The sequence below is a fragment of the Carlito syrichta genome, unplaced genomic scaffold, assembly GCF_000164805.1.
Source record: "Carlito syrichta isolate Samal-C Ts95f unplaced genomic scaffold, Tarsius_syrichta-2.0.1 Scaffold312149, whole genome shotgun sequence".
NCBI lineage: Eukaryota > Metazoa > Chordata > Mammalia > Primates > Tarsiidae > Carlito > Carlito syrichta.
The window spans coordinates 230,522-257,387 of record NW_007256245.1 but is presented as its reverse complement, the minus strand read 5'-3'; the positions used below and the strand labels follow the sequence as shown (position 1 = coordinate 257,387).

The 26,866-nt window shown below is 36.6% G+C and overlaps 1 protein-coding gene across 4 annotated transcripts in view; it reads right to left on the bottom strand.

Annotated features, from left to right (window-relative positions):
* Nucleotides 1-26,866, bottom strand: part of CASC4 (cancer susceptibility 4) — a 108,462-nt gene that overhangs the window by 40,131 nt on the left and 41,465 nt on the right. For 2 of the 4 annotated variants that reach the window (XM_008069621.2, XM_008069623.2), the window contains exons 3-9: nucleotides 25,696-25,798; nucleotides 21,544-21,634; nucleotides 20,221-20,244; nucleotides 19,911-20,055; nucleotides 19,513-19,593; nucleotides 3,832-3,930; nucleotides 2,335-2,505 (exon numbers count right to left, since the gene is read on the bottom strand). In XM_008069621.2, coding sequence (XP_008067812.1) covers nucleotides 2,335-2,505; nucleotides 3,832-3,930; nucleotides 19,513-19,593; nucleotides 19,911-20,055; nucleotides 20,221-20,244; nucleotides 21,544-21,634; nucleotides 25,696-25,798 — 714 coding nt within the window. The remainder of the gene's footprint in view (nucleotides 1-2,334; nucleotides 2,506-3,831; nucleotides 3,931-19,512; nucleotides 19,594-19,910; nucleotides 20,056-20,220; nucleotides 20,245-21,543; nucleotides 21,635-25,695; nucleotides 25,799-26,866) is intronic. The other 2 variants (XM_008069622.2, XM_008069624.2) reach the window with 1 other exon arrangement.

The window sequence follows — 26,866 nt, the reverse complement described above, 5'->3', positions numbered from 1 at the left end:
TTTTTTTTTTGAGTCAGTCTCACTCTTTCACCCAGGACTTTGGGAGGCCAAGGTGAGGGGATTGCCTGAGCTCACAGCCTGGACAACTTGGCGAGACCTCATCTCTACAATAAATCAAAAAATTAGCTGGGCATTGTGGCATGCGCCTATAATTCCAGCTATTTGGAAAGCTGAGGCAAAGGATCACCTGGGCTCAGCAGGTCAAGGCTGCAGTGACCGTGAACATGCCACTGCACTCCAGCCAGGGCGACAGAGTGAGACTCTAACTCAAAAAAAAAAATTCCTCACATAAAAATAGACAGGTCTCCAGAAAGTAAATCCTTAGTAAAACATCTTTAAGGAAACATTTTATTCTAAACACCTTATAAAAAAAGATAAAAATCAACATGACCAGGCCACTGGTCAAGTTACATAAACTTAAGTAACTCTAGTGATACTGTAAAACTGTTCCAGAAAACAATCTGACAAAATCTAACAGGAGCTATAAAGCTAGTCAAGTACTTTGACCCAGTGATCTCATTCTGAGGACTATACCCAGAGTAGGAGGAAGAGGAACTAATAGAAATGACAATTATAACAACTACAATAAGAAAATATGAAATAATCTAAGCGGTGAGAGAGTAGATCTAAGTGAACTATTATTACCTAAGCACAATGAAATGTATTTATGTATACATATAAATTTAAATGAGGTAAAAGGTATGTAAGAAATAATACCAATTAAAGTAAATCACAAAATAGTATATGCATTAATCGCAACTCTACATATACATTAATAATACACTGAAAAGAATTCAGAATAAGTGTTTAAAACTCAATAGGCTCTTTTCAAAATAAATTGTAGCAAGTGATGATTTCCTAGCAATTATTTCCAAATGCCTTCTTTACCCAAAGGTCAAGTTAAAAAAAAAAATAAGGTTAGGCAATAATAAAAAAATTATAGTTTAAATATAAGAATAGAAGAAAATATTGAGTGATCAAATTAAGATATTTTATTTGTTATGCTCTTACATACACCTCTTCTTGTTGAGAAATAAATTTTCACGCCAATTTCCCAACTTGATTTTGATGAAACATTTTTTTCACTATATTTAAAATGTTTCTCACATTCTTGTAAATAAAAATGTTACTCACATAATGCTTTGATCAAGATTCACAGCTATGCTTTAGAAGAAAAGCCAGTTAAATGTATACAAACTCTACATCCTTATATATGTAGAAATTTGAATAACTGTTCTAAGACCAACAAAAATACCTTGAATAAATTCACAAATATAACTGTTCTGTTCATAGCCTACAAGCAACCAGCATACAAATAACTGCCTAATCATTGCTCTGAAAAGTTGCTGCCATAGAAGTCATCATAAAAACCAAACAGAGACAAACTGAAGCTTTTAGAGATTCTATCTATTCAGAGTTGAAGGTGAGAAAAAGCTATGAAAAAAGAACCAGTGAAAAGCAAGTTTAAGAGGCTGATCTAAGGGACATGCTCCTGCCCCAAATTCTCACTACTACTTGAATTTTTCCTTATACTTCCTGACACCTGAATGAGGCAAACTATAAATGGAGAGAATGGAGGAAGAAGCAGAACTGAGTTTTCCACTATGGCTGTCTCTCCAGGGTGTATGTTTCTCCCAGAATGCTCCATTTTTCAAAATTATTTATATTCCCTCCCTCCTAATCAAAGTGTTCATTCATTAGCCTCACAAAATATATCTTTTCTCATTTCTCCAAAGGAGTTTACATTCATAAGAACTAATAGTATTTTCTTAAAAATCAACTCAAATGAAATATATTACTTAACATTGGAGAACATGAGAACCTTTTTAAAGTTTTCTTTAAAATAGCATCTATCCATTTTTTAAAATTATTTTTTTGAGTTAGAGTCTCACTCTGTTGCTCAGGTTGGAGTGCAGTGGCACACTCATGGCCACCCAGTGTCGACCGTTGGGCTTAGGCAAGCCTTCTGCGTCAGCCTTCCAAGTAGCCAGAACTACAGGTGCGTGCTACCACGCCCAGCTAATTTTTTGATTTATTGTAGAAATGAGGTCTTCCTAAGTTGCCCAGGCTGTTTTCGAACCTGTGGGTTCAGGCAATCCCCTAACCTCAGTCTCCCAAAGTGCTGGGATTACAGGCTTGAGCCACCATGCCTGGCCCAATATATATCCATTTAAAACCCGCTTTCCTTTAAAATTTTAACACTTTCAACCTTCTCTTTACATATGTATAACTTTACTACACATTCATTAGTTAGAGATTAGAATAATGAAGACCTTAATGCATATGACATTTAAAGAAATCTTTTTAGCATAATATTCATCAATTGATTCTTACTTTGCTTCAATTTATGGAAATCACTGACTCTGTCCTTGGTAGCCTGCTTTAGTATATCTGTTTGAATTCTGAGTTCACTCTCCATGTTTGAGCCTGGAATGAAACGCTGAAGAGAATTGGAAGGATTCTGTTTTGAAGTACCAGGGTTTCCATTGTGGTTTACGTGTGAATCTGTGGCATAAAAACATCAAATTAAAAAAATGTAATTTTTTTACAGAAGAATTTCACAAGATCTACTTTACAAAAACTAAGCCACATTGTTGTCTAACACTGGGCAAACAGCTTTTTTTTTTTAAACTTTATTCTAATTTTTTAAATCACCTCTTGTAACCATGTGATTTTAGCTGTGGGAAGTTTACTAATCACTCTCAGGTGGGTATCTACACTAATGATTAAAAACATATCCACCAAAAAGATATACAGTAGACACCCAAAGATTAATATAATAATGACACCCATATCTTTTCCTTCTTCCAAACTCCATATTGCTGTTAGAAATCTCCAAAGTCCAGTAAAGCTTTTGAAATTTCTAATATCTAGGTCATCTTCATCTACAGAGTGACTCACAACTGTTGACTCTTGATTTTTTTCTTAGCAGTATCTCCTGGATATAAACTCTCTTTCTCCATCTTCCTTTTTTCCTCATCAAAGTCTTGATTTAGATCCTTATTACAATTAATTTTGGGTTCAGAAACCTCCTGTGCCACTCTGACTCCTACATCTCTCCTTTCCCTCATATTTCTTAAGCAGTTCCCTTTAATCATAACAACTCTAATTTTAGGGAATCATTGTAAAATTGAATAGGTGTTCAGTAGAAAACAAATACACTCTTAAGTATGTAGTAAGAAGTTCAACATAGGTGGGTATAGTAATTCATAGAAAGCCTCTGTGAGATAACTTTAATACATTTTGAAGAAGGTAAATCTGATAAACTGGGCACAGTGGCTCATGCCTATAATCCCAGTACTTTGGGAGGCTGAGGTGAGAAAATTGCCTGAGCCCATGGGATTGAGATCAGCCTGGGCTACATGGGGAGACCTTGTCTCTATAATAAACCAAACAAATTAGCTGGGCGTGGTGGCACATGCCTGTAGTTCCAACTACTTGAAAGGCTGAAGAGGAAGGATTGCCAGAGCTCTGCAGGTTGAGGCTGCAGTGGCTGTGAGTGTGCCACTACACTTCAGCCTGAGTGACAGAGTGAGACTTAGACTCCAAAAAAAAGAAGGTAAATCTATATAGGGTGGTAGAGATGAAAGGGAATGTAGTCCAGAGAGGCACAACAAATAATTCTTCTGTAACAATACACAATACACTAGAAAAAGCGCAGTTTTAGATGATTATTTCTCCCTGAGATTTTACCAATCATTTAAAAATATATAAAATTAAATTGAAGAATGAATGCTATTTCACTATGCCGCTAAATGACAAGTTTTATTCACTATATAATAGTACACGATCAGTAAATTGGTTTTCAAATGGAATTCTAAGAGTTCATACCTGGAGACATATTACGGGAGAGAGGTTGTTCAGTTGGAAGATGGGAGATTACTTGATGACGTTCATGCTGAGAAACTGAAATAGGGGGCTTCTTTAAAGCTACAAGAAAAAATAAAACCATATTATTCCCATTGACATTATAATTTCTAAAAAACCAGCATGAATCCATTTACACTGCATTAATTCTATGATGCATACTCTAATTTTGTAATCCTTGTAGTTGGTATATTAACTCATTCATTTGGGGTTACTGATGGATGCAGTGCATTCATCACAGATTTGGTTAACCAATAAATCTGACTACAATATAAACCCCATGACAGAACAAACTCTGTCTTGTTCTCAACACCTACAACAGTGCCTGGCATATATGAGGAGCTAAACAAAGATCTGATGAATGAATAAATAAATGAATCTCTTTAGAGACAGTGACTTTCATTAGTGAGATCTTTTTATACAGATAGTACAAATTTAAAAATTGATGTTTACAGATTAGGTAAGGCATTAAAATATGCTATTTTTAGTGCTCAAAGGTTAAATAAAACTGATATATGACTAATCCAACAAGTTGAAGTTTCTTTTGTTTTTTGTTTTTTTTTGGAGATGGAAAATTTAAGTCTTGTGCAAAGGGCTTTACTAGCAAAGATGTACATACTTATGGTTGGGGTTTTCTTGTCTCTTAAAAAATGAAGGCAGCAGGAAAGATTATTTTTCACTCACTTTCACTGACTCCTTTGTATCACTAGGCAGCTTAACATGGCAGAAAGGTAGAAAGCAAAGAAAGAAACCAGAGAGAAGAACAACACATATAGGAAAAAAAAAAATAGAAAGCCTCATATAAAAGATATGGTTAGTGACACATTTTATTTCTCTAAGACTTTGGTATGGCAGAGACAATGCTATGTGTTCCTATTTCATTCCTGGGCACAAGGAAAGATCAGCCTTCTTCTTTGGTTAGGGGGAACAAGGACCCTTGGTTCTGACCTTGAGGATGTAGGTGTAATTGAATGTGCCATTTCTAAGTCTGGCAATAAAATCTGCGAAAATCATCTTCAATCACTCTTCTGTTTTTGCCACATCTTCACAGGTTAGATGTGAAGATGGTGGCATCATATAATAGAAAAGGTCACTGCTTGGATGAGAGCTGAAAAGACAGCCACCCAACCTGTGGCTCTCTTTTCATCAGATTGCAAGATGAACAATAAATAAACCTTTATTGTTTTAAGCCACTGCAATTTGAAAGGGTGTCTGTTAATACATCACAGTCTAGTCAATCCTACTAGTATTTATTCTTGGGTTATTTTTATAAACCTCAAAGTTGATTTTAATAATTGTATTTCACTTATTATTACATAGTTTTCTAAACTTAAGGACCCAAGAATTTAAAAATTCACTCTAACAAAGCACACCACTCAAATTTACAGAAAACTGCCTTGTCCTTATAGCTATCTGCAATACCCAACACCCACTTGAGTAAGTAGAACAGCTAAATAACAACAGTCAATGAATGTCTTAAAAGAGCAGCACTTTGCCAAGTTTAACAATACAATTTTGATTTGCTAACAGACTCTGAGAACACCAAACATTTGGTAGACATATTTGGAAAGAGAAGATAGTCATAATCTATAAATTTGTTGATCATTGTTAGATCTTAGCTGGGGCCAGCACTAAACAAACCAGAAGACAAAGAGAAGTGCCTCCATTACTAAACAAGAAGTGATCATTCATGACCTTAGCTTTATACAGCAAAGCCTCCTGCTCAAGAATAAGATTACTATTTGAGGCAAAACTATGATTTTAGATAGACAGAACAAAGCCGGATTTAAAAGAACCTTTATAAAATACTCAGAGGAGTTTAGAACTGACATAGCAACAGTAGAGTAGCACTATGGAGCCCTTATAAATTTAAAAACATATTTTTTAATGACATAAATAATACTTGTTCCTATAGAAAATGTAAAATATAGAAAAGCAAAAAGAAATTAAAATTTAACTGTAACTCCACCACCTAATGATAACCACCTTTACCATTAGGAGAATATCTCTCTGGTGTTTTTCTGTACATTATACTATATACCTTAAAATTAGGATCATATTATATATAATAAACTATCATCTTATTTTTGTTTACTATTTCATACATATTTTTCATGTCACTCCATTTTTTCCTACAACATTCTCAAATGGTGATGCTGAATCAAAACTCCCAATTTTTGGCTAGAGAGAGCTGGGTAAAGAATTGCCACAAGGACTTTAGAGCCCCATAAACTGTATTAGCCAAGCTAGTTAGTAGATAGACTTTTACTACATAGGAAAAAGTAATGTGTGTTCTGTAAATACCTTAGTTTCTATGCTTTTGCTTTGCATTTTGTTTACTTTCCTTGAAAAATTCCTTTAAAAAAATTCCAGCCTTGGCAGGGCACAGTGGCTCATGCCTGTTAATCCCAGCACTTTGGGAGGTGGAGGCGAAAGTACTGCCTGAGTCCAGGGGTTTGAGGCCAGCCTGGGCAACTTGACAAGACCTCGTCTCTATAATAAATACAAAAATTAGTCAGGCGTAGTGGCAAGCGCCTGTGGTTCCAGCTATTTAGAAGGCCGAGGAAGAAGGATTGCTTGAGCCCAGTAGGTCAAAGCTGTGATGGCTGTGAGTGTGCCACTGCACTCCAGTCTGGGGACAGAGTGAGACTCTGACTCAAAAAAATAATAATAAATAAATAAATTCCAGCCTTGTTTTTGTTGAACTAAGGTGAAAGGTGATTTATTTATACCTAGGATAGAGTAGTTAGAGGACTTCCCAGAAGCCAGATGCAATAGTTAATGGTACTGAAACAAATGAAGATCTAGAAAAATGTTAGTGGACTTGGAAATAATAAAGAGTGCTAACCTCACTCTCCAATTTTGTATATGGCTCTTCAGACTTTTTTCTACATATATACAACTATCCTAGAAAGGGGTAAAATAATATTAATCATTCTGAAGCCTGAACATTAAATATAAAACATGTTATAACATTCTTGTTTCTTTGGTCTGTATACGTGAACAGATCTAACATGCTTGTAATTGCTCAACTATGTTGGTCAGTAGGATCATCTCAGCCCTCCAAGAAATATAGCTACATGTCTACAGACACTATTAAGCTGATATTCTCATGTTTCCTGACACTTGGTCTGTGAACTGACAGGCTCCTTTAACCTTTGAGATCCATTTGTTTAATTTAAAAAGAACAACATGAACTTTCACTCTAGCAATTACATAATACCTGGTATTAGATTTACTCCACTCTCAACAATTATAAATATAGATAAAATATTTCCGGCAACTGTTTGCAAGCATTGTACAACCAGCAGCACAGAATATGATCTTGAAAGGAGGGATATACATGAATGGACAGTCATTATGAGCAAAGGAGGCAGAGATCATCAGAGTTTGTCCTGCTAAGGTGGCCAGAATTTATAGAACATAGTATTACAGAGGAAGGAGCTGTGTGGGATGAAACAGGGCAGAAATCTTCACAGAGAGTCCCTCTTGGATCTTAGGCCAAGTCCCACATTGTGTATGTTCCGGGTGAGACGCCAGGGGGTTTAAGAGATAACACCTGCTGCAGGGCTGAGGGCTGAACAAAAATAACAGAGGTCATGCAGCATTAAGTATCTTGGGTATTCAGATAAGATGTTATAAGCCCAAACTTTGAAAGTAGGGAGCATATTCTTGAGTTAAGGGCCACACCTGAAAACTAAAAACAAAATGAAACACACACACACACATGAAGATTTAAGGGAGAAGATAGGATGATCTGGTACAGAAATGGGAATGAAAAAAGAACCAAATGGAAATTCTACAACTGGAAGTACAATATCTAAAATACACTGGATGGGCTTAACAGCAGATTAAACATTGCAGAAAAAGGGGCTAATAAACTTGCAGACAGATCAAAGACATTAAACAAAGTGAAATAGAAAAAGTATTACAAAGAACTAAACAGAACTTCAGTAACCTGTGGGATAATACCCAGTAGCCTAAAATGTATGTAACTTGAGTACCAGAAGGAGAAAAAAAGAGAGAATTTAAAATGTGAATAATATTTTATCTGAATAAATGCTGAAAATAACTTGAATCTGGTGAAAAACATCAATCCATAAATTTAGGAACCTCAGTGAACTCCGAGCAGGATAAATACAAAGAAAACTATACTAAGGTACATCCTAGTCAGACTGATAAAAATTAAAGAGAAAATCGTATAAGTAGCTAGAGAAAAAAATACATACACTAACAGAAGGGAACAAAAGTAAGATGGTTAACTTATGACTAACAATGGAGGCAAGACAGTTGAAACTGCATCTGTAACATGCTGAAAGCAAAAAAAAAAATCAATCCAGATTTCTATAGTCAGCAAAAATGAGAAAGAAGTAAAGATGTTTTCAGATAAACAAAAATTGAAAAATTCATTGCTAGAAGACCTGCACTTCAAGAAATGCTAAAGGAAGTTCTTCAGGCGAATGGGAAATGATAATCAAAATAAAAACTTAAATTTTCAGAAAAGACTTACATTTGTTTCTTCTGTAACAGGGATCTGAAACTTTTTGTTAAACAGTCAGAGAGTGAATATTTTAGGCTTGTGGGCCTTACTAAACTCTGCTGTTCTAGCACAAAAGCAGCCAGAGGCAATACATAACCAAATAAGCATGGCTATGTTTCAATAAAGATTTATTAAAACAGACAATTAAGTGGTAGTTTGCCAAACCCTGTATTATAAGATAGCTAAGAAAAACATCTAATGAACTATAAATATATAACTATATCAAGACTTAACTTGTTAAAAAAAATTTTTTTTTTGAGTCGGAGTCTCACTCTGTTGCCCAGGCACAGTACACTGGCACGCTCACGGCCACTGTAGCCTCAACCTGCTGGGCTTAGGCGATCCTTCCGCCTCAGCCTTTCAAGAAGTCAGAACTATAGGCATGTTCCACTACACCAAGCTAATTTTTTGTTTTATTGTAGAGACAAGGTCTCACCAATTTGCCCGGGCTGGTCTCGAACCCCTGGACTCAGGCAATCCTCTTGCCTGCACCTCCCAAAGTGTTGGGATTACAGGCTTGAGCCATCACACCCGGCTATAAAAAAAATTTAATGTACTTTTATAAATGCAGATATTTTTTCTCTGAGAGTATTTTAGAAAAAGAATCTTTACAAAAAATATAAAACAAAAACATAATCTCGCTTTTTCTCTTCTCAAATATCAGTATAATTACTTCTCTCTAATTTTTAAAACGATTTTACTGTTTTAGAGCAGTTTTAAGTTTAATTTTAAAATTGAGAGGAAGGTAGAAAGCTATCCCATATAACTCCTACCCCTACACATGGATAAGTCTCCCCTGGTTATTAACATCACCTCATCAGAGTGGTACATTTGTTACAATTTATCAATCCTCTTACCTCAGCCCCCCAAAGCACTGGGATTACAGGCTGAGCCACCATGCCCAGCCTTTCTTTATTTCAATAGCTTCAGAGGGTACAAATTGGTTTTGGTTACATGGTTACATTACATAGTGGTGAAGGAGTCTGGGTTTTAAGTGTACCTACCACCCCTACCTGTGCATATTGTACCCGGTAAGTGATTTTTCATCCCTCCAACATTTCCCCTTCCCCCTTTTGAGTTTCCAATGTCCTTGGCCCATTTTTAAATCAGGTTGGTTTCGTGTTTGTGTGTGCGTGCGTGTGTGTGTGTGTGCGTGCGTGCGTGCGTGCGTGCGTGCGTGCGTGTGTGCGTGTGTGTGTGAGAGAGAGAGAGAGAGAGAGAGAGAGAGAGAGAGAGAGAGAGAGAGAGAGAGAGAGAGATTGAGAAACAGGGTCTCATTCTGTCACCTAGGCTGGAGGGCAGTGGCACGGTCATGGTTCACTGCAACCTCAACTTCCTGAGCACAACTGATCCTCTTGCCTTAGCCTCCCAAGTAGCTCGGACCCACAGGCACCTTCCACCAGGCCCAGCTAAGTTTTTAAAAAATATTTTGTAGAGATGGGGGTTTCACTATGTTACCCAGACTGGTCTTGAACTCCTGGCCTCAACTGATCCTCCCACCTCAGACTCCCAAAGTGCTAGGATTACAGGTATAAGACACTGCACCCAGACAAGTTGTTTGTTTTCTTATTATTGAGCTTAAAAAGTTCTTTGTATATTTTGTATAAACGGCCCTTTATTAAATGCCTTTTGCAAATATCTTCTCCCAGTCCATGACTTGTCTTCTCATTCTCTTGACACTCACAGAAGTTTTTTAGTCTTAATGAAGTTCAACTTATCAGTTATTTCTTTTATGGATCACGAACGACTAAAAAGTCATTGCCATACCCAAGGTCATCTATGTTTTCTCCTTTTATCTTCTAGTTTTATATCTTTACATTTAATTTTAGGCCTATGATCCATTTTAAGTTCTTTTATTGTAAAGACTATAAAAGGTCTGGGTCTAGATTCTTTTTTTGTGTGTGCATGTGGATGTCTAGTTGTTCCAGCATCATTTGTTGAAAAGCCTTTGTTCCATTGTATTGCTTTTGCTCCTTTGTCAAAGTTCAGTTGACTATGTGGGTCTATCCCTGGGCTCTCTGTTCTGTTTCATTGATCTATTTGTCTATTATCTTGCCAATACCACGCTGTCTTGATTACTGTAGCTTTATATTAAGTCTTAAAGTTGAGTAGTGTCAGTCCTCCAATTTTGTTTTTCTCCTTCAATACTGTGTTGAGCATTCTGGATCTTTTGACTTTCCACATAAACTTTGGAATCAGTTTATCAATAACCACAAAATAACTTGCTGGGATTCTGACTGGGATTGCATTGAATCTACAAATCACATTGGGAGGAATCAAGACAGTGTGGTATTGGTGCACTGGTATTCCTTTCTAGTGTGTTTACCTTTTATTTCCTTTCCTTGTCTTATTATACCAGCTAAGACGTCCAGTACAATGTTGAAAAGGAATAGTGAGGAGGCACATCCTTACCTTGTTCATGACCTTAGCAGGAAATCTTCTAGTTTATCAAGTATGACATTAGCTTCAAGATTTTTTTGAAGATATTCCATACTAAGTTGGGGAAGTTTCCCTGTTTACTCAGAGTTTTATATGAAGGGTGTTGGATTTTGTCAAATGCTTTTTCTATATTTATTGATATAATCATGTTATTCTCCTTTTTTATCCTGTTGATATGATGAATTACATTAATTAATTTTTGAATGTTAAACCAGCCCTGCATATCTGAGATATCCCATTTAGTCATGGTATATAACTCATTTTACATATTATTAGATTTGATTTGCTAATATTTCATTGAAGATTTTTACATCTATGTTCATGAGAGATGTTGGCCTATAGATTTCTTGCCATGTTTTTGTCTGGTTTGGGTACTGAGGTAATGATTATATCACAGAATGAATTAGGAAGTATTCTCTCTGCTTCTGTTTTCTGAAAGAGACTGTAGAGAATTGGTATAATTTATTCCTTTAAGGTAGAATTCACCAGACAGCAAACCCATCTGGGCTTGGTGATCTTGCCTTGGACAGTTATTATTGATTAATTATTGATTCCATTTCTTTTTTTTTTTCCCCGAACTGTTGGGCTCCAGTGATCCTTCTGCTTCAGCCTTCCAAGTAGCTGGAACTACTAAAGGTGCGTGCTACGACATCCGGCTAATTTTTGATTTATTGTAGAGACGAGGCCTCGCCAAGTTGTCCGGGCAGGTCTCGAACCCATGGGCTCAAGCAATCCACTCACCTCGGCCTCCCAAAGTGCTGGGATTATAAGCTGAGCCACCGAGCCCGGTCGATTCCATTTCTTTAATAGATATAAACTTATTCAGATAATCTATTTCTTCTTTTGGAGCTCTGGCAAATTATGTCTTTCAAGGAATTGGTCTAGTTCACCTTAGGTTATCAGATTTTGGGGCATGGAGTTGTTCATAGTATTTCTTAATTAATTAATTTATATGTTTTTTTGAGTTGGAGTCTCATTCTGTCACCCAGGCTGAAGTGCAGTGGCATGTTCACAGCCACTGCAGCCTAGATTTGCTGGATTCAGGTAATCCTTCCGCCTCAGCCTTCCAAATAGCTGGAAATATAGGCGTGCGATATTACATTTGGCTAATTTACTTTCCTTTTAATGTCCATGGAATGTGTAGTGATAACCCTCTTTCACATCTGATAGTAGCAATTTGTGTTCTTTCTCTTTTTCTTAGTTAGCCTTGCTAGAGGCTCATCCATCTTATTAATCTTGTCAAAGAACCTGCTTTTGGTTTTATTGACTTTCTCTACTGATTTCTGCTCTAATTTTTATTATGTCTTTTCTTCTACTTATTTTGAATTTAATTCACTCTTCTTTTTCAGTTTCCTAAGACAGAAACTTAAATTACTGATTTCAGACCTTTCTATTTTTCTAATATATGCAATCAATGTTACAAATTTTCCTCTAAGCACAGCATCTTTCACTGCATCCTTTTTTTTTCTTGAGTCAAGGTCTCTGTTGCCCAGATTGAAGTGTAGTGGTGTGATCATGGCACTGTGGCCTTGAATTTCTGGGCTCAAGTTATCCTCCCACCTCAATCTCTCAAGTAGCTGGGACCACAAGGCGTGTACCACTACACCAGGCTAACATTTTTATTTTTGTAGACACAAGGTCTCACTATGGCTGCCCAGGTTGATTGTGAACTCCTTTGCTCAAGCAATTCTCCTGCCTCAGTCTCCCGAAGTGTCAGGATTACAGGCATTAGCCACCATGCTCAGCCCTACAAATTTTAAGTTGTGTTTTCGTTTTCATTTAGTTAAAAAAAATTTAAGTTCTCTCGAATTTCTTCTTTGACCTACATGCTATTCAGAAGTTGTTGTTTAATCTCCACATAATGTGGATTTTCTAGTTATAATTGTTATTGAGAGCTCATTTAATTCCACTGAAGTCTGAGACCAGACATTGTATGATTTCTATTGTTTTAAATGTGTTAAAGTGTGTTTTATGTCCCAGAGTCTACCTTGGTAAGTATTCCACATGAGCCTGAAAAGAATGTGTATTCTGCTGTTGTAGGAAAAGGTGATTGATGTCAATTACATTCAGGTGATTAATAGTAATTAACTCTCTTTAATTAAAAAAAATATTTTCTTGAATAGGTAATTCACTGATATCATACAAAATTTAAAAGGTTGAATAATAAAAGGAAGTCACCTTTTCATCTCTGTCCCCAGAAAAATCACTATTACCAGTTTCATTCTAGAGCAGCACTGTCCAACAGAACTTGCTGAAATAATGAAAATGTTCTATATCTATGCGGTCCAGTATAGCCTTTAGTAAGAGGTGACTATTAAGCGCTTGAAGTGTGGCTAGTTGTACTCAGACACTGAATTTAAATTTAAATAGCCATGTGGGACCAGTGGCTACTGTATTAAGGCAGTACAGATCTAGAGAATCCTCCTAGAGCAGTGGTTTTCTACCTTGGCTACATAATACAATGCACTTATGGGACACTCAAACAGTCAGTGCCCAAGTCACACTCTAGACTTGGAGTGGAAATGGAGTGGGATTTAGGCATCAGCTTTGTTATTTTTTTAAGCTCCCCAGTGATTCCACTATTCAAGCAAGGTTGAAAGCCTCTGTTCTAGAAAATTAATTATCTTAAATAAAGTAGCTCTACTTAATATTAAAAATCCAAAATGAGTAATTTTCTCTTTCTAAGTTATTAACTAGAAAAGAACTTCCCATTGTTAATTACATAAACATCTTTATACCTATACAGAGTAAATAAATAGGGGCAATCTTTACTATGAGATTGACTGGATCTTAAAACTAGTAAGGGGTTTCCAAGTAAGAAATAAGATTCTCCTCTTTGTTTATAGACATGACACTGAGTAGATATCTGCACTGCATAAAGCCAAAAACTATATGAAGAGACAGGAATGGGATCTGGAGGGCACACAGGGAAGCTTCAACTAATCTATAATGTTTTATTTCTTTAACAATAATATCAATAACAAAAATATCTGAAACAAATGTGGCAAAATCTTAATTTTCTTTTTACAACAGTGTATACTTGGCTATTCACTACATTATTCTTCATGTTTTCCTGTATGTTGGGAATATTTCTAAATCTAAAAAAGTTTTTAAACTAGTGATATAAATATGTAACTACACTGGGCATGGTGGCTCAAGCCTGTAATCCCAGCACTTTGGAAGGCTGAAGCGAGAGGACTGCCTAAGCCCAGGGGTTCAAGACCAGCCTGGGCAACAAGAGGACTGCCTGATCCCCAGGGGTTCGAGACCAGCCTGGGCAACTTGGTGAGACCTCATCTCTACAATACATCAAAAAAATTAGCAGGCATGGCAGTACACACCTGTAGTTCCAGCTACTTGGAAGGCTGAGGTGGAAGGATCGCCTGAGCCCAGTGGGTCAACAATGGGCTGGTTGTGAGCGTGCCACTGCACTCCAGCCTGGGCGACAGAGTGAGACTCTGACTCAAAAAAAATAATAATAACTACTTAATCTCACAGTTGCCAAATCAGCATATGGGTAAGTATCCAGGCCAATAAGGTAATTGGTTAAATTTTAGGGCTCCTGTAAAAACTTGGTGACTGGTCAGGCTCGGTGGCTCAGCCTGTAATCCCAGCACTTTGGGAGGCCGAGATGAGTGGATTGCCTGAGCCCCGCGGGTTCGAGACCTGCCTGGGCAACTTGGCAAGACCTCATCTCTACAATAAATCAAAAATTAGCTGGGTGTGGTAGCGCGCACCTGTAGTTCCAGTTACTTGGAAGGCTGAGGCGGAAGGATCGCCGGAGCCCAGCAGGTTGAGGCTGCAGTGGCCGGGAGCGGCCATTGCACTCCAGTCTGGGTGACAGAGTGAGACTTCAACTCAAAACAAACAAACAAACAAAAAAACTTGGTGACTTAGCTCCAAATTTTTATTAAAAACAAACAGACAAACAAAACCCAGTAAGGGTCAGCTCCATGGCATTGAGAACTAAAAAACTGAAATATAATACCAATCTTGGACAAGCTCTAAATCTGTTCACTGCTTCAGAGCTATATTTAAAAATAATGCAACACTGCTCTGCTGTAATTTCTAGTTTGGTCCTGGCTATCTTTAACAAAACTGTCATTAATACATAAAAATCTGTTTCAAAATTACAAGGATGTGTTCTTTTCTCTGCTTCTTCTTTGGGATTACTGCCTCTATAGCCAACTGAACACTCCAGACACATCAGAACTTGCACTGACATTAAGAATTCTGTCATAGACTACTTCAGGAAGAAAAGACAACACTCAGGAAAAGGAGTGGCAAGGAGATAACAAATGGGGTTTATAATGATATAAAATAATCAACTTAATAACAGACACTAAGATTTAATACCATTTATCATGTGCTAGGCATTAAGTACTTTACATTTAAATTTCACAGTCCTGTGAGGTTGGAATTGTTATTATTGTATTTTATAGATAAGGATAAGGGCAAATAAGTGGTTACATAATAGTTAAAAGATAGAGTCAAGTGTTTGAATCTAGGCAATTTGACTCTACCAGACGATTGCCTCACTATTAAAGATAGCCTGGTAATTCAACTATACACATATACTGGGACCCTAGTATATATAAGGCAGCATGTAGGGAGCTAAAGGTACAAAGATAGAATGTGGCTTTCCTTTGTGTTTGCATCTGAATGAAAACACACTTCAAAGTTTCCTTTTACCAGGTATATATATATATAAAAATTTATACTCAAAATACTTTCCCAAATAATTAAGAATAACTGCTATAAAAAATGATTATAAAAGCAAAGCATCAATGGTTAAAAGAGGTTCAAAAATTAATACAGAAGAAGGCCTCTAATATGTCATGACAATGTAGACAAAGATGTTTTTGACATTAATGCTACATTTACATAAAATGTATACATACTTTTCATGTAGTTCCAAACTATACCACTGTAACCATTATGTGAGCTAATATGGCATGTTCATATTATAAAAATCAGATATGAATTTTTTGGCATCTCATCAAAAGTAGCATTGTTCATTCTTATCAATTCTAATAAAATGGTTGTATACTTTTTTTCCTATTAAGGAAACAGAAGTGGCTCTCACCTAGAATCCCAGCACTTTGGGAAGCCAAGGCAGGAGGATTGCTTGGAGCCAGGAGTTTAAGACCAGCAAGACCTGTCTCTACAAAAAATTAAAACAAAGCAAGACCTGTCTCTACAAAAAATTAAAAAATAAAAATTAGCTAGGCACTGTGGCACATGCCTATAGTACTAGGTAATTCAGCAACTCAGAAGGCTGAGGTGAGAGGATTACTTGAGCCCAGGAGATCGAGGTTGCAGTAAGCTATGATCACACCACTGCACTCTAGCCTGGGCAACAGAGGGAGACCCTGTTTCAAAAAAAAAAAAGAAGTAAAAGAGGCAAGATAAGATTTTTGTCCTACTGACGTGGTTCATATATGAAAGACATTTGAAAACCACTGTCGAACAGCCTGGAAAACTTGGTGAGACCTCATCACTACAATAAATCATAATTAGCTGGGTGTGGCAGTGCGTGCCTTCAGTTCTGGCTATTTGGAAGGCTGAGGCAGAAGGATCGCCTGAGCTCAGCAGGTGAGCACTGGGGTGGCAGTGAGCATGCCACTGCACTCCAGCCTTGGCGACGGAGTAAGACTCCAACTCTTTAAAAAAAAAAAAAAAAAGAGAACCGCTGACCATTAGGTATGAGGACAATATAATTAACAGTGGTCAAGACAAGATCTCTAAGATCTCTTGTATTTCTCTTTCACTTTACCCTGGAATTTCCTGGTTGCTGGGTAATAAACTATGATCAATGAGAAAATAAATTAGGACATTATACATTTAGAGTAGAGATTGTAGCTTGAAAAGTATGTGGAGAAAAATAACAGAGGTTAAAGATTATATATTTAAATATAAACAATATATTTTTGTAGACATATTACATGAAAAATAAATGCACAGAAGCACATAGCCAACCCTTGCTCATAACTAAATACAGAGCTTCTATATACCAGAAATTTGCAGTATATTCTTGGCAAAACTTAGAGTGTAGCTTTAAAAATACATAAGGGCAATGTAAAAAAAAGAGAGTGAATATAAAACTTAACTTACTAAAAACTCAGGGTGTCTAGGACTAGAGTAAGTGCTCAAAAGTTCATAAGATTAATGAAGTCCCTGGTCTGAACATTTCTGTAAGTTAACATCTACATCAGTGGTTCTCAAAGTTTAGCACAGATGAAAATCACTAGAAGAGGCTTGTTAAGGAGAGATAATAAGCCTCTTCTAGGTCCCATCCCCAAAATTTATAATTCAATAGGTCTGGAATGGGACATAAAAATCTGCATTTCTAACAAGTTCCGGAGTAATGCTGATCAAGTTGGTCCAGAGATAACACCTTTTTTTTTTTTTTTTTTTTTGAGCCAGAGTCTCACTCTGTCACCCAGGCTGAAGTGCAGTGGCATGCTCATAGCCACTGTAGCCTCGACCTGCTGGGCTTGGTGATTCTTCTGCCTCAGTCTTCCAAGTAGCTGGAACTACAGACATGCATCACCATCCCCAGTTAATTTTTCTTGATTTATTGTAGAGATGAGGACTCACCAAGTTGCCCAGGTTGGTCTTGAACCCCTGGGCTCAGGCAATCCTCTCACCTCGGCCTCCCAAAGTGCTGGGATTATAGGCATGAGCCACAGTGCCCAGCCTCAGAGACCACACTTTAAGAATCACTGGGCCATTGCTTTGTCAAACTCTGGTATGTCTACAGGGTTCTCTGAGTTACTGCCACCATGTTTCTTAGCTTTGGCTCCCTCCCCTACCATGGAGAGGTGAGTCTCTCTCTCTCTCTCTCTCTCTCTCTCTGTCGATCTCCTCTCTCCTCTCTCTAATTTACTTTCTAAATAAACTATATTTTCCAATCTAAAAAAAAAAATCATTGGATTACTTCACTGCCTTATAGACAAATCTTACTCATTCGAGCTCTGTTTTCAAATTCATGTTATTGCTCTTGTCCTTACCTTTATTTTAGGGGAATATGCTATTTGTTGGAAACCCACAAGAATATGAAAGAATTTGAGAAGATGACAAAACTATACAAATGAATGGACCAATACTTCACTCCTTTGGACTCAAGCACTCAGCAATTTCACTAAGGTACAACTAGCAATAGTCTTAGAAGTAATTGAGAAGAAATAAAAAGAGCCAAGAAGAGGCAAAGATATGCTGATTTTTTCCACCATAATAAATTGGAGTCTATGGAGGTTTACCATTAATAGTACGCATATTCATTGCAGAATAATTCACAATTGCAAAAATGTGGAATCAACCCAAATACCTGTCAACTGATCAGTAGAAAATGAAAGTGTAGTATATGTACACCATGAAATACTATTATTCAGCTATCAAAAATAAAATAATGTCTTTTACAGCAACTTGGATGGAACTGGAGAACTTTATCCTAAGTGAGCTAACTCAGGAACAGAAAACCAAACACCACATGTTCTCACTTCTAAGTGGGAGCTAAACTAAGGATATGCAAAGATATAGAAGGCCATAATAGACACTGGTGACTCAGAAAAATCACCTATCAGGTACCATGTGCACACATGGAGGTGGTAGGTATACTTATAAAGCTCAGATCAAAACTATTTGTACCACCCAAAGCTATTGAAATTAAAAATAAATTTTTTTAAATGAGAAAAATACAAAAATAAAAATTAAAAAAAGAAATAGCAAGGAAAAAGAGACATAAAAAATGAATGAGATTAGGATAGCAGCAAATGGGATCAGTATTTCAAGTAAAATGAATAAGAAATAGATACATTAATGAAAGATATATGATGAACAGAAGTAGCCATAAAAGAAGAAAAAGAAAAAATAGTGAACAAATCATCCAAAGGAATGGGGGAATGCACTGAAAGGACAAGCCAAACTCTAAAACCTAAATAATTCCCACAAGGGTATTACTATGCTATATTATAGCATACAAACAAGGCTGGGCGTGATGGCTCATATCTGTAATCCCAGTACTTTCGGTGGCCATGGCAGGAGGACTGCTTCAACCCATGAGTTAGAGGTCAGCCTAGGCGACATGGCAAGACCTGTCTCTACAAAAAAATTTTTAAAATAGCCGGATGTGGTGGTGCACACCAGCAGTCACAGCTACTCAGGAGTTGAGATGGAAAAAAGCCTGAGACCAGGAGGTTGAGGCTATGGTGAGTCCATGAATATGCCACTGCACTCCAGCCTGGGCAACAAAGTAAGATGCCAACTCAAAAATAAAAATAAAAAAAATAAGGCATAACAACAACAAAGCTATCTGGGCAGGATATTGAGTAGGAAAGAAAAGAGTCATTGTGTGCTTTTAGTAAACATAAATAATTCTAACATAGCACAACAGTCATGAGCAATAACCCTGAGTCATCAAGAAAAGATTCAAATATGGCTGACTCTTATAAAAGCAAAAAACAAATATTTTATACATTGTAGCAAAAAAAATTGATAAAAGTTATAGCCCAAAAAAGTCTTGGCAATTATGGGTGACTAATTAACTAGAAATATCAACCATCCAGATATCTGTGGCTTTTCCAAGTGCTATCCAAAAAGAGAATAGGGTCATATGAAAAATAATACAATCACTTTAGCTGAATTCTCTAATAGTTTTTACTTACCAGTGGGAAGATCATCAATTTTTGCTAGGTCATTCTCTTCTATTCCCGGCATCCCTGCATCACTACTTCGTTTGATTGGTTCTGCCCAAATAACAAAAATATAATTCTATTATTTTTTCTTATATAAATTCAAAATGTTTGAAAGAATGTAATAATCAGTTTTTAAAGCAATATGCTGTGCCAATTGAACATCTTTATATCTTACTTTGTGCATAGTTGTAATTGTAAAACAACTTATTCTTTTTTCTCTTCTACCAAAAGATTCAAATTTGAAACAATACAGACAGTAATCATATCTAAACTAAAATCAAAATTTTTCTTTATGCTTAAAAAATGTTGACTTCAAAATGGGAAGAAAAAGTCACTACTCTATTAATAAAACAAAATAAAAATAATACCTTTCCCATGTGGAATATGATTGCTTAAGGGTTCTTCTTTCTTATCTGCAACATTCTCAGCTACTTTTGGAATATTTTTAGGTACTCCTTGATCGCTTATACCTAATTCTTTTCCATCATTTGATTGAACCTTGTGGGACTCTTGCTGTTAGATAAAGATTTGGTAACAATAAATATTTTTTAGTTCAAATTGTTAAATCATTGTCATAACAATTAAATGTTCTGAAATAGTTCATCTTTTAAAACACATACCATAGGCTCAATAAAAATAACACAGTATAGAAAAGCAGAAAGAGAGAACTATACTGACCTGGAAAAAAGGGAAAGCTCTCATCTTGGGAAAACAGAAAAGAGCAAATTTAACCCATTATTTATATACTAGGCTCATACAAACACAATTGCAATAGCAACTCTCTCTTTCCCTTCCTTTTGTGTTCTACTATGTCCTTTTAACCCTCCAGTGTCTTCTGGTTGCCCTCAATGCTTCCACTATGGTAGTGCACTCAGGCCCACCTTCTTCCACCAATCCATCCTCACGTCTCTTTTTTTTTTCTTTTGAGTTGGAGTCTCACTCCGTTGCCCAGGTTGGAGTATAGTGGCACACTCACGGTCACCCCAGCATCGACCTGCTGGGCTCTGGCAATCGTTCTGCCTCAGCCTTCAAAGTAGCTGGAACTATATGCGCATGCTACCACATCTGGCTAATTTTTTTTTTATTGTAGAGACGAGGTCTCGCCAAGTTGCCCAGGCTGATCTCAAACCCATGGGCTCAGGCAATCCACTTGCCTCGGCCTCCCAAAGTGCTGGGATTACAGGCTGAGCCACCAAGCCCGGCCCATCCTCACATCTCTTTAAAGCAGACAGCAGATAGGCAGCATCTATTCCATTTTGCAAATTCAAAAAATGAAATAGAGAGAAAAATGATACCTTCAATAACCTTCTATAAAATCATAAAAAAGCTAAGAACAAAAAACCTGATATCCTTAACTTCTAGACCTTTAGATGAGATGCTATCAAAGAGCAAAACAAATACTTTTTCACTATTAAATCTCTCTTTACTTTAAATCACAAGACTTCATATAAACCATGCCTAGTCAGGTGAGATTACTAAGTATAAAAAAAAGAATCATGTCCTCAATGACTACTAATCTTCAGATGAATTTCTTTTATTTCAAAATATATATTAACTTAAAATTGACAAATTAATAAAAGAATCTGACACCCAAAATGTATCAATCAAACTGGTTATAGTAGCTGGTATCTCATTTCTGTGTTTTAAGAAAAGGTGTCAGAGTAACAGATTGACAATAAAGGAAAAAGTTTCTCAATTGCATAAAAATGAAAGTGATTTTTAGTAAAATGCTACTCCCTTTACAATCTAAGAAACATGTTAACAACAAAAATTATTTTTAAGAATCAGATATATTTCAGTTTTAAATTTGTTTTAAAAATTGAGGTTGTATTTTTGCAAATGTCTAATTTACTCAGCAAAAAAGTCACTGAAAATCATTTTTGGAATTAGGCAGGCTAGAACATTTAAAAATATGTTTCTTATGAAAGTTAAATTTTAATTTCTAAATTCCTATGATTTATAAACAAAAATGTATTTGGATTTGAGTATACTGATATTTACCTTTTGTTCCTGTAAAAACTGGTCTGCTAACTTTTTAATATTTTCTTCATGCTGTGCTCTTAATTCCTTGATCTGCTGTCCACACTGAAAGCTAAATTACAAAATCATTCTTTCAGTTTATATTATCCTGGGTTGGAGTCTCAAAGTTGTTTAGAAGTTGACACATACCTTTAGAAAGTTAAAACATTCAGCTAGCAGAAGAGAGTGGGCAGGGAAGGCCAAAGAACAGACAAATAGCTCACAGACAAAATGTTTAAAATATTTGAAATTTCAATGGGGAATAAAGAATTCTGATAAAGCTAATTTAGAAAATAGAAATTAAAAGACAAAAATAATTCTTTTCCTATTATTTTTATAAATTGCATCTATAAAGAAACAATTGTCAAAGTCAACTTTAATTACAAAAGAGAAAAAGACTAAAGAAAACCGTGAGACAAATTTACAGTAATAGATGAGAAAAGCTAGAATTATGACAATTGATAAGGAGTGGCAGCAGATAATCTGTCCAGTAGGAAGTACTTTAAACACTGTAATAAAAGCATTAACCAAATAAAAAAATAGGAATGGAAGACATTAATAAAGAAGACTGGTGCCATTAAGAGAAAATGAACAGAAGCAAAACAGATAAAAATGGTGACTTTACTAGTGCAACCTCTTTGGAAACCAGTGTGGCAATTTCTAAAAGAATTAGACATTGACTTTCCATATGACCCAGCAATCCCGTACTGAGAATATACCCAGAAGAACTCAAATCATTCTACAAAAAAGATACCGGTGCCAGGCGTGGTGGCTCACGCCTGTAATTCCACACTTTGGGAGGTGGAAGCAAGAGAATTACCTGAGCTCAGGGATTTGAGACCAGCCTGAGCAACCTCATCTCTACAATAAATAAAAAAAATCAGCCAGCCATGGTGGCACATGCCTATGGTTCCAGCTACCTGGAAGGCTGAGGTGGAAGGATCACCCAAGTCCAGCAGTTCGAGGCTGCAGTGGCCATAAGCATGCCATTGCACTCCACCCGGGGCAACAGAGTAAGACTCCAACTCAAAATAAATAAATAAATAAATAAAAAGATACCTGCAAAAACATGGAACCAACAATGCTGCCGATCGAAACTGGACTAGATTTTAAAAATGTGATGCATATATACAATGGAATATTACGCAGTCATAAAGGACAAACATATGTACTACACAACAACTAGGATGGATTTAGAGTCTATCATACTCAGTGATCTATCACAGAAACAAAGACCAGAGTATCACATGTTCTCACTCATAAGTGGACCCTGAACATTTACTATAATAAAGAAAGGGATTGGCAATAGCATAATACTATCAGTGTGGGTGTGGGGAGGACATATCCATAAGGGTACCTGATCTCAAACCAGGCAAAGTAGAGACCAAAGGGAGGCCCAAACTTTTGCTGTACGATGATCACTTGTATACCTAATCTTGAATTGTACCCCACATCTTTAAAATAAAATTTAAAAATTAAAAAAAAAAATGCAAATCAAATCTACAATGAGATATCATATAACTCTGGTAAGGACGGCTATTGTTAAGTAAAAAACAACAACAACAACACAGGAGCTGGCATGGCTGCAGAGAAAAGAGAACACTACTACACCATTGTTCGGAATGTAAGCTAGTTCAACCTCTATAGAAACCAGTGTGACGATTTCTCAAAGAACTAAGAATTGATCTTGCACATGATCTAGCAAATCCCTCTCCCAAGAATATACCTGGAGGAACATATTAATCTCCCTACCAAAGACATCTGCACATGCATGTTTATTGCCACACTATTCACGATAGCAAAAACATGTAACCAATCCTGCTGCTCATCAAAAGTGGCCTGGATAAAGAAAATGTGGTACCTATACTAGATCGAGTATTATGCAGTCATAAAGCAGAATGAAATCATGGCCTTCACAGTAACTTGGATACAGTTGGAGACCATCATACTAGGTGAATGCACGATTAACAAAGAACAAAATATCACATATTCTACTCTTAAGTGGGCCCTGTTCACTAATCACAGCTGCACAAGGGTTGAAACAGCACTCATTGGGCACTGCTAGGATGAGAGGGAGGGAGGAGGCTGAGGGGCACATGACAACACAATGGACACTTGATCCACTACCTGAGGGAGTAAGGCCACCTAGAAGCCCAAACTTCACCTATATGCAGCCTACTTATGTAGTAAAACCTCACTTGTATCCCGCAATTCTATAATAAATAAATTTTAAAAATTGAAAAAATAATTGAGTAAAAGTTATTCACTTCTAATAAAAAATGGTGAGTTTCAGGCAGGCAAGTAGTCAAAGGATACAAATAGATCATTCGTGCAAAAAGAAACATTTAGTTAATAAATACATAGAAAAATGTCAGCTTTCACTATTATAAAATAAAAATTAAACTTCCTACATGTATATAAAGCAGTATCTTATGCCTACATTAGCAAAATTAAATTAGAATTATAACTAAAGTTGGTAGGACTATGGGGAAGCATCTATACTATAAAGTAGTGTAATTATTTTATTTTATTTATTTATTTATTTATTTTTGAGTTGGAATCTCTCTCTGTCGCCTAGGCTGGAGTGCAGTGGCACACTCACAGCCACCCAGCGTCAACCTGCTAAGCTCTGGCGATCCTTTCACCTCAGCCTTTCAAGTAGATGTAACTACAGGTGCGCACTGCCATGTCCAACTAATTTATTTATTTATTGTAGAGACTGGGTCTTCCAAGTTGCCCAAGCTGGTCTTGCACCCGCGGGCTCAGGCAATCCTCTCGCTTCGGTCTCCCAAAGTGCTGGGATTACAGGCTGAGTCACCGAGCCCGGCCTAGGATGTATTGAGATGACAGAAAAGCTCCCACAGCAGGAGGGGACCCTAGGGGGTGGCCCTAGTATAATTATATTAAAAGCAATCTTTATCACCGATGCTGTAAGGGCAACAAAATGTGTAAAACATTCTTTCTTTTTTTTGAGTTGGAGTCTCTGTCGCCCAGGCTGGAGTGCAGTAGCACACCCATAACCACTCCAGCGTTGACCTGCTGGGCTCCGGTGAACCCTCTGCCTCAGACTTTCAAGTAGCCAGAACCACAGATGTCTGCTACCACACCTGGGTGATTTTTGATTTATTGTAGAGACAGGTCTCACCAAGTTGCCTGGGCTGGTCTCAAACCCCTGGGCTCAGGCAATCCACTTGCCTCGGCCTCCCAAAGTCCTGGGATTACAGGCTGAGCCACCGAGCCTGACCTAAAACATTCTTTCTTAGGAATTCTACATTTGAGAATATACACTAGTGAAATAACGTAAGTGGGGGGTAATCTTTTTCACATAAAAATATGTACAGCTGTGATACTCTCAATAGTGATAAATGGAAAACTCTACAGTGATCGCAAAATTGGGAGAGACCAAACAAGTTTTGATACATTAGTATGCTAGAATAATATATTACCTCTAAATATGCTAAATCTCTATTCACACAGATATATGGAAAAGTACTGAATACTGTAAGTTAAAAAATATATATGCAAGTAGATGCATACTGATAACTTACAACAGTAAGAAGGCAGAAATGGCTAAACAATGCTTTAAAATATGGCAAATCCTTCTAATTTTTAGTGTACAGACCTAAAAAGTACCTTTTATTTTAAAATTGATTAAAACTATAATAAAAGTTTCAAAGAGTGATTGCTAAAAGGCTCCTAAGAGGTTCCCTGACCTCATCACCAAGAGTAAAGGTTTGAGCAGTACTCAGTCTCTCAGCTATGCTGGGGACATTTTTGAGTCCTGGCTTCATCTTCTAGATGGCCCTTAAAAATAATCACAGAATCTTCTTTCAATCTTTGTCACATCTAATTCAATAAAACTTAGAATTTGTAAGATTTTCTGTCTCACAGTGAACCCTACAATTCAGACAAACTCAACATGTCCTGGTAAAAAATATTTTCATGGTGTTTAGCATCAAATAAAAGAATCTGGATTTCAAAGAGCCACAGAAAGATAACAGAAAGGAATTTAAAAGGTCTAAGAAAATAAAAGACAAGAAAAGAAAAACAAAAGTCAGAAAGGAAAAAAAATTAATTTACAAAATTACATAAATATTTTAGATTCATAAATATTTGTTGCATGTAGCATCTTACCTTTCATATTCTAACCTCTTCACAAGGTAAGTATTGTTCTTCCTATAGTCCTGAAGTTGGTCTTCTTGTCGAAGAAATTCCTGACGAAGTTCAGCAAGTTGCTCTATCCACACAAAGTAAGATCCAAAGGAATCAAGTTCACTCATTGTAATGATTCCTAATGAGAAACTAGGGGATGTCTTTTTAATCATACACACTTCTCAACTTCTTTACTCTTACTCTCAGAAAGTTAAATTATATAATTAATACCACATTTATGGTCAATAAAAAAAAGTTGGGTTTTTTTTGAGTCAGAGTCTCACTCTGTTGCCCAGGCTAGAGTGCAGTGGCATGCTCACGGCCACCACAGCCTCGACATGCTAGGCTCAGGCGATCCTTCCACCTCAGCCTTCCAAGTAACTGTAACTACAGGCATGCGCTATCCATCCGGCTAATTTTTCTTGATTTATTGTAGAGATGAGGTCTCTCCAAGTTGCCCAGGCTGGTCTTGAACCCATGGGCTCAGGCAATCCTCTCACTTCGGCCTCCCAAAATGCTGGGATTATAGGCGTGAGCCACAGCACCTGGCCTAAAATTTATTTTTAAAACAATATAGCTTCAATGACTTTCACATCAATCCAAAATATTTTTTTACATTTCACATTATGTAATCAAACACTAAGCTGTAGAGACAGGACAAAAAAACTACCTATCTCTTTAAACCTATATGCTCTATAAGAGTAGAAAAAAATCATACTTTTTAAATATGCTCAGTACGTGTACAAAATTCAAGGTTTCCTTTTCATTTTAAATCACATTTGCCTACTAACATAGGTGCCAGTCACTTCAAATCTCTTTTTCTAGTTCTGCTACTGATTCCCAAATTCCATTTCAAAATCCATAATTTCCTAACTAGGACTGAAAGTTTTTAATGGAAATGAGTAACATGAAATTATCAACTGGACAATAAATCAAAATATAGATTAGATACTCTTACAAACAATTAATCACTGGCCACATATTTTCAAGATTTCATTCTCTCATCATCTGACTCTACGTATGAAAGAAATGCAGATGGAAAAGAGCAAAAATCAATTTCTTGAATGCAGGATTTAAAAATTAGCTAACAAAGCCGGGCTCGGTGGCTCAGCCTATAATCCCGCGCCTTTGGGAGGCTGAGGTGAGTGGATTG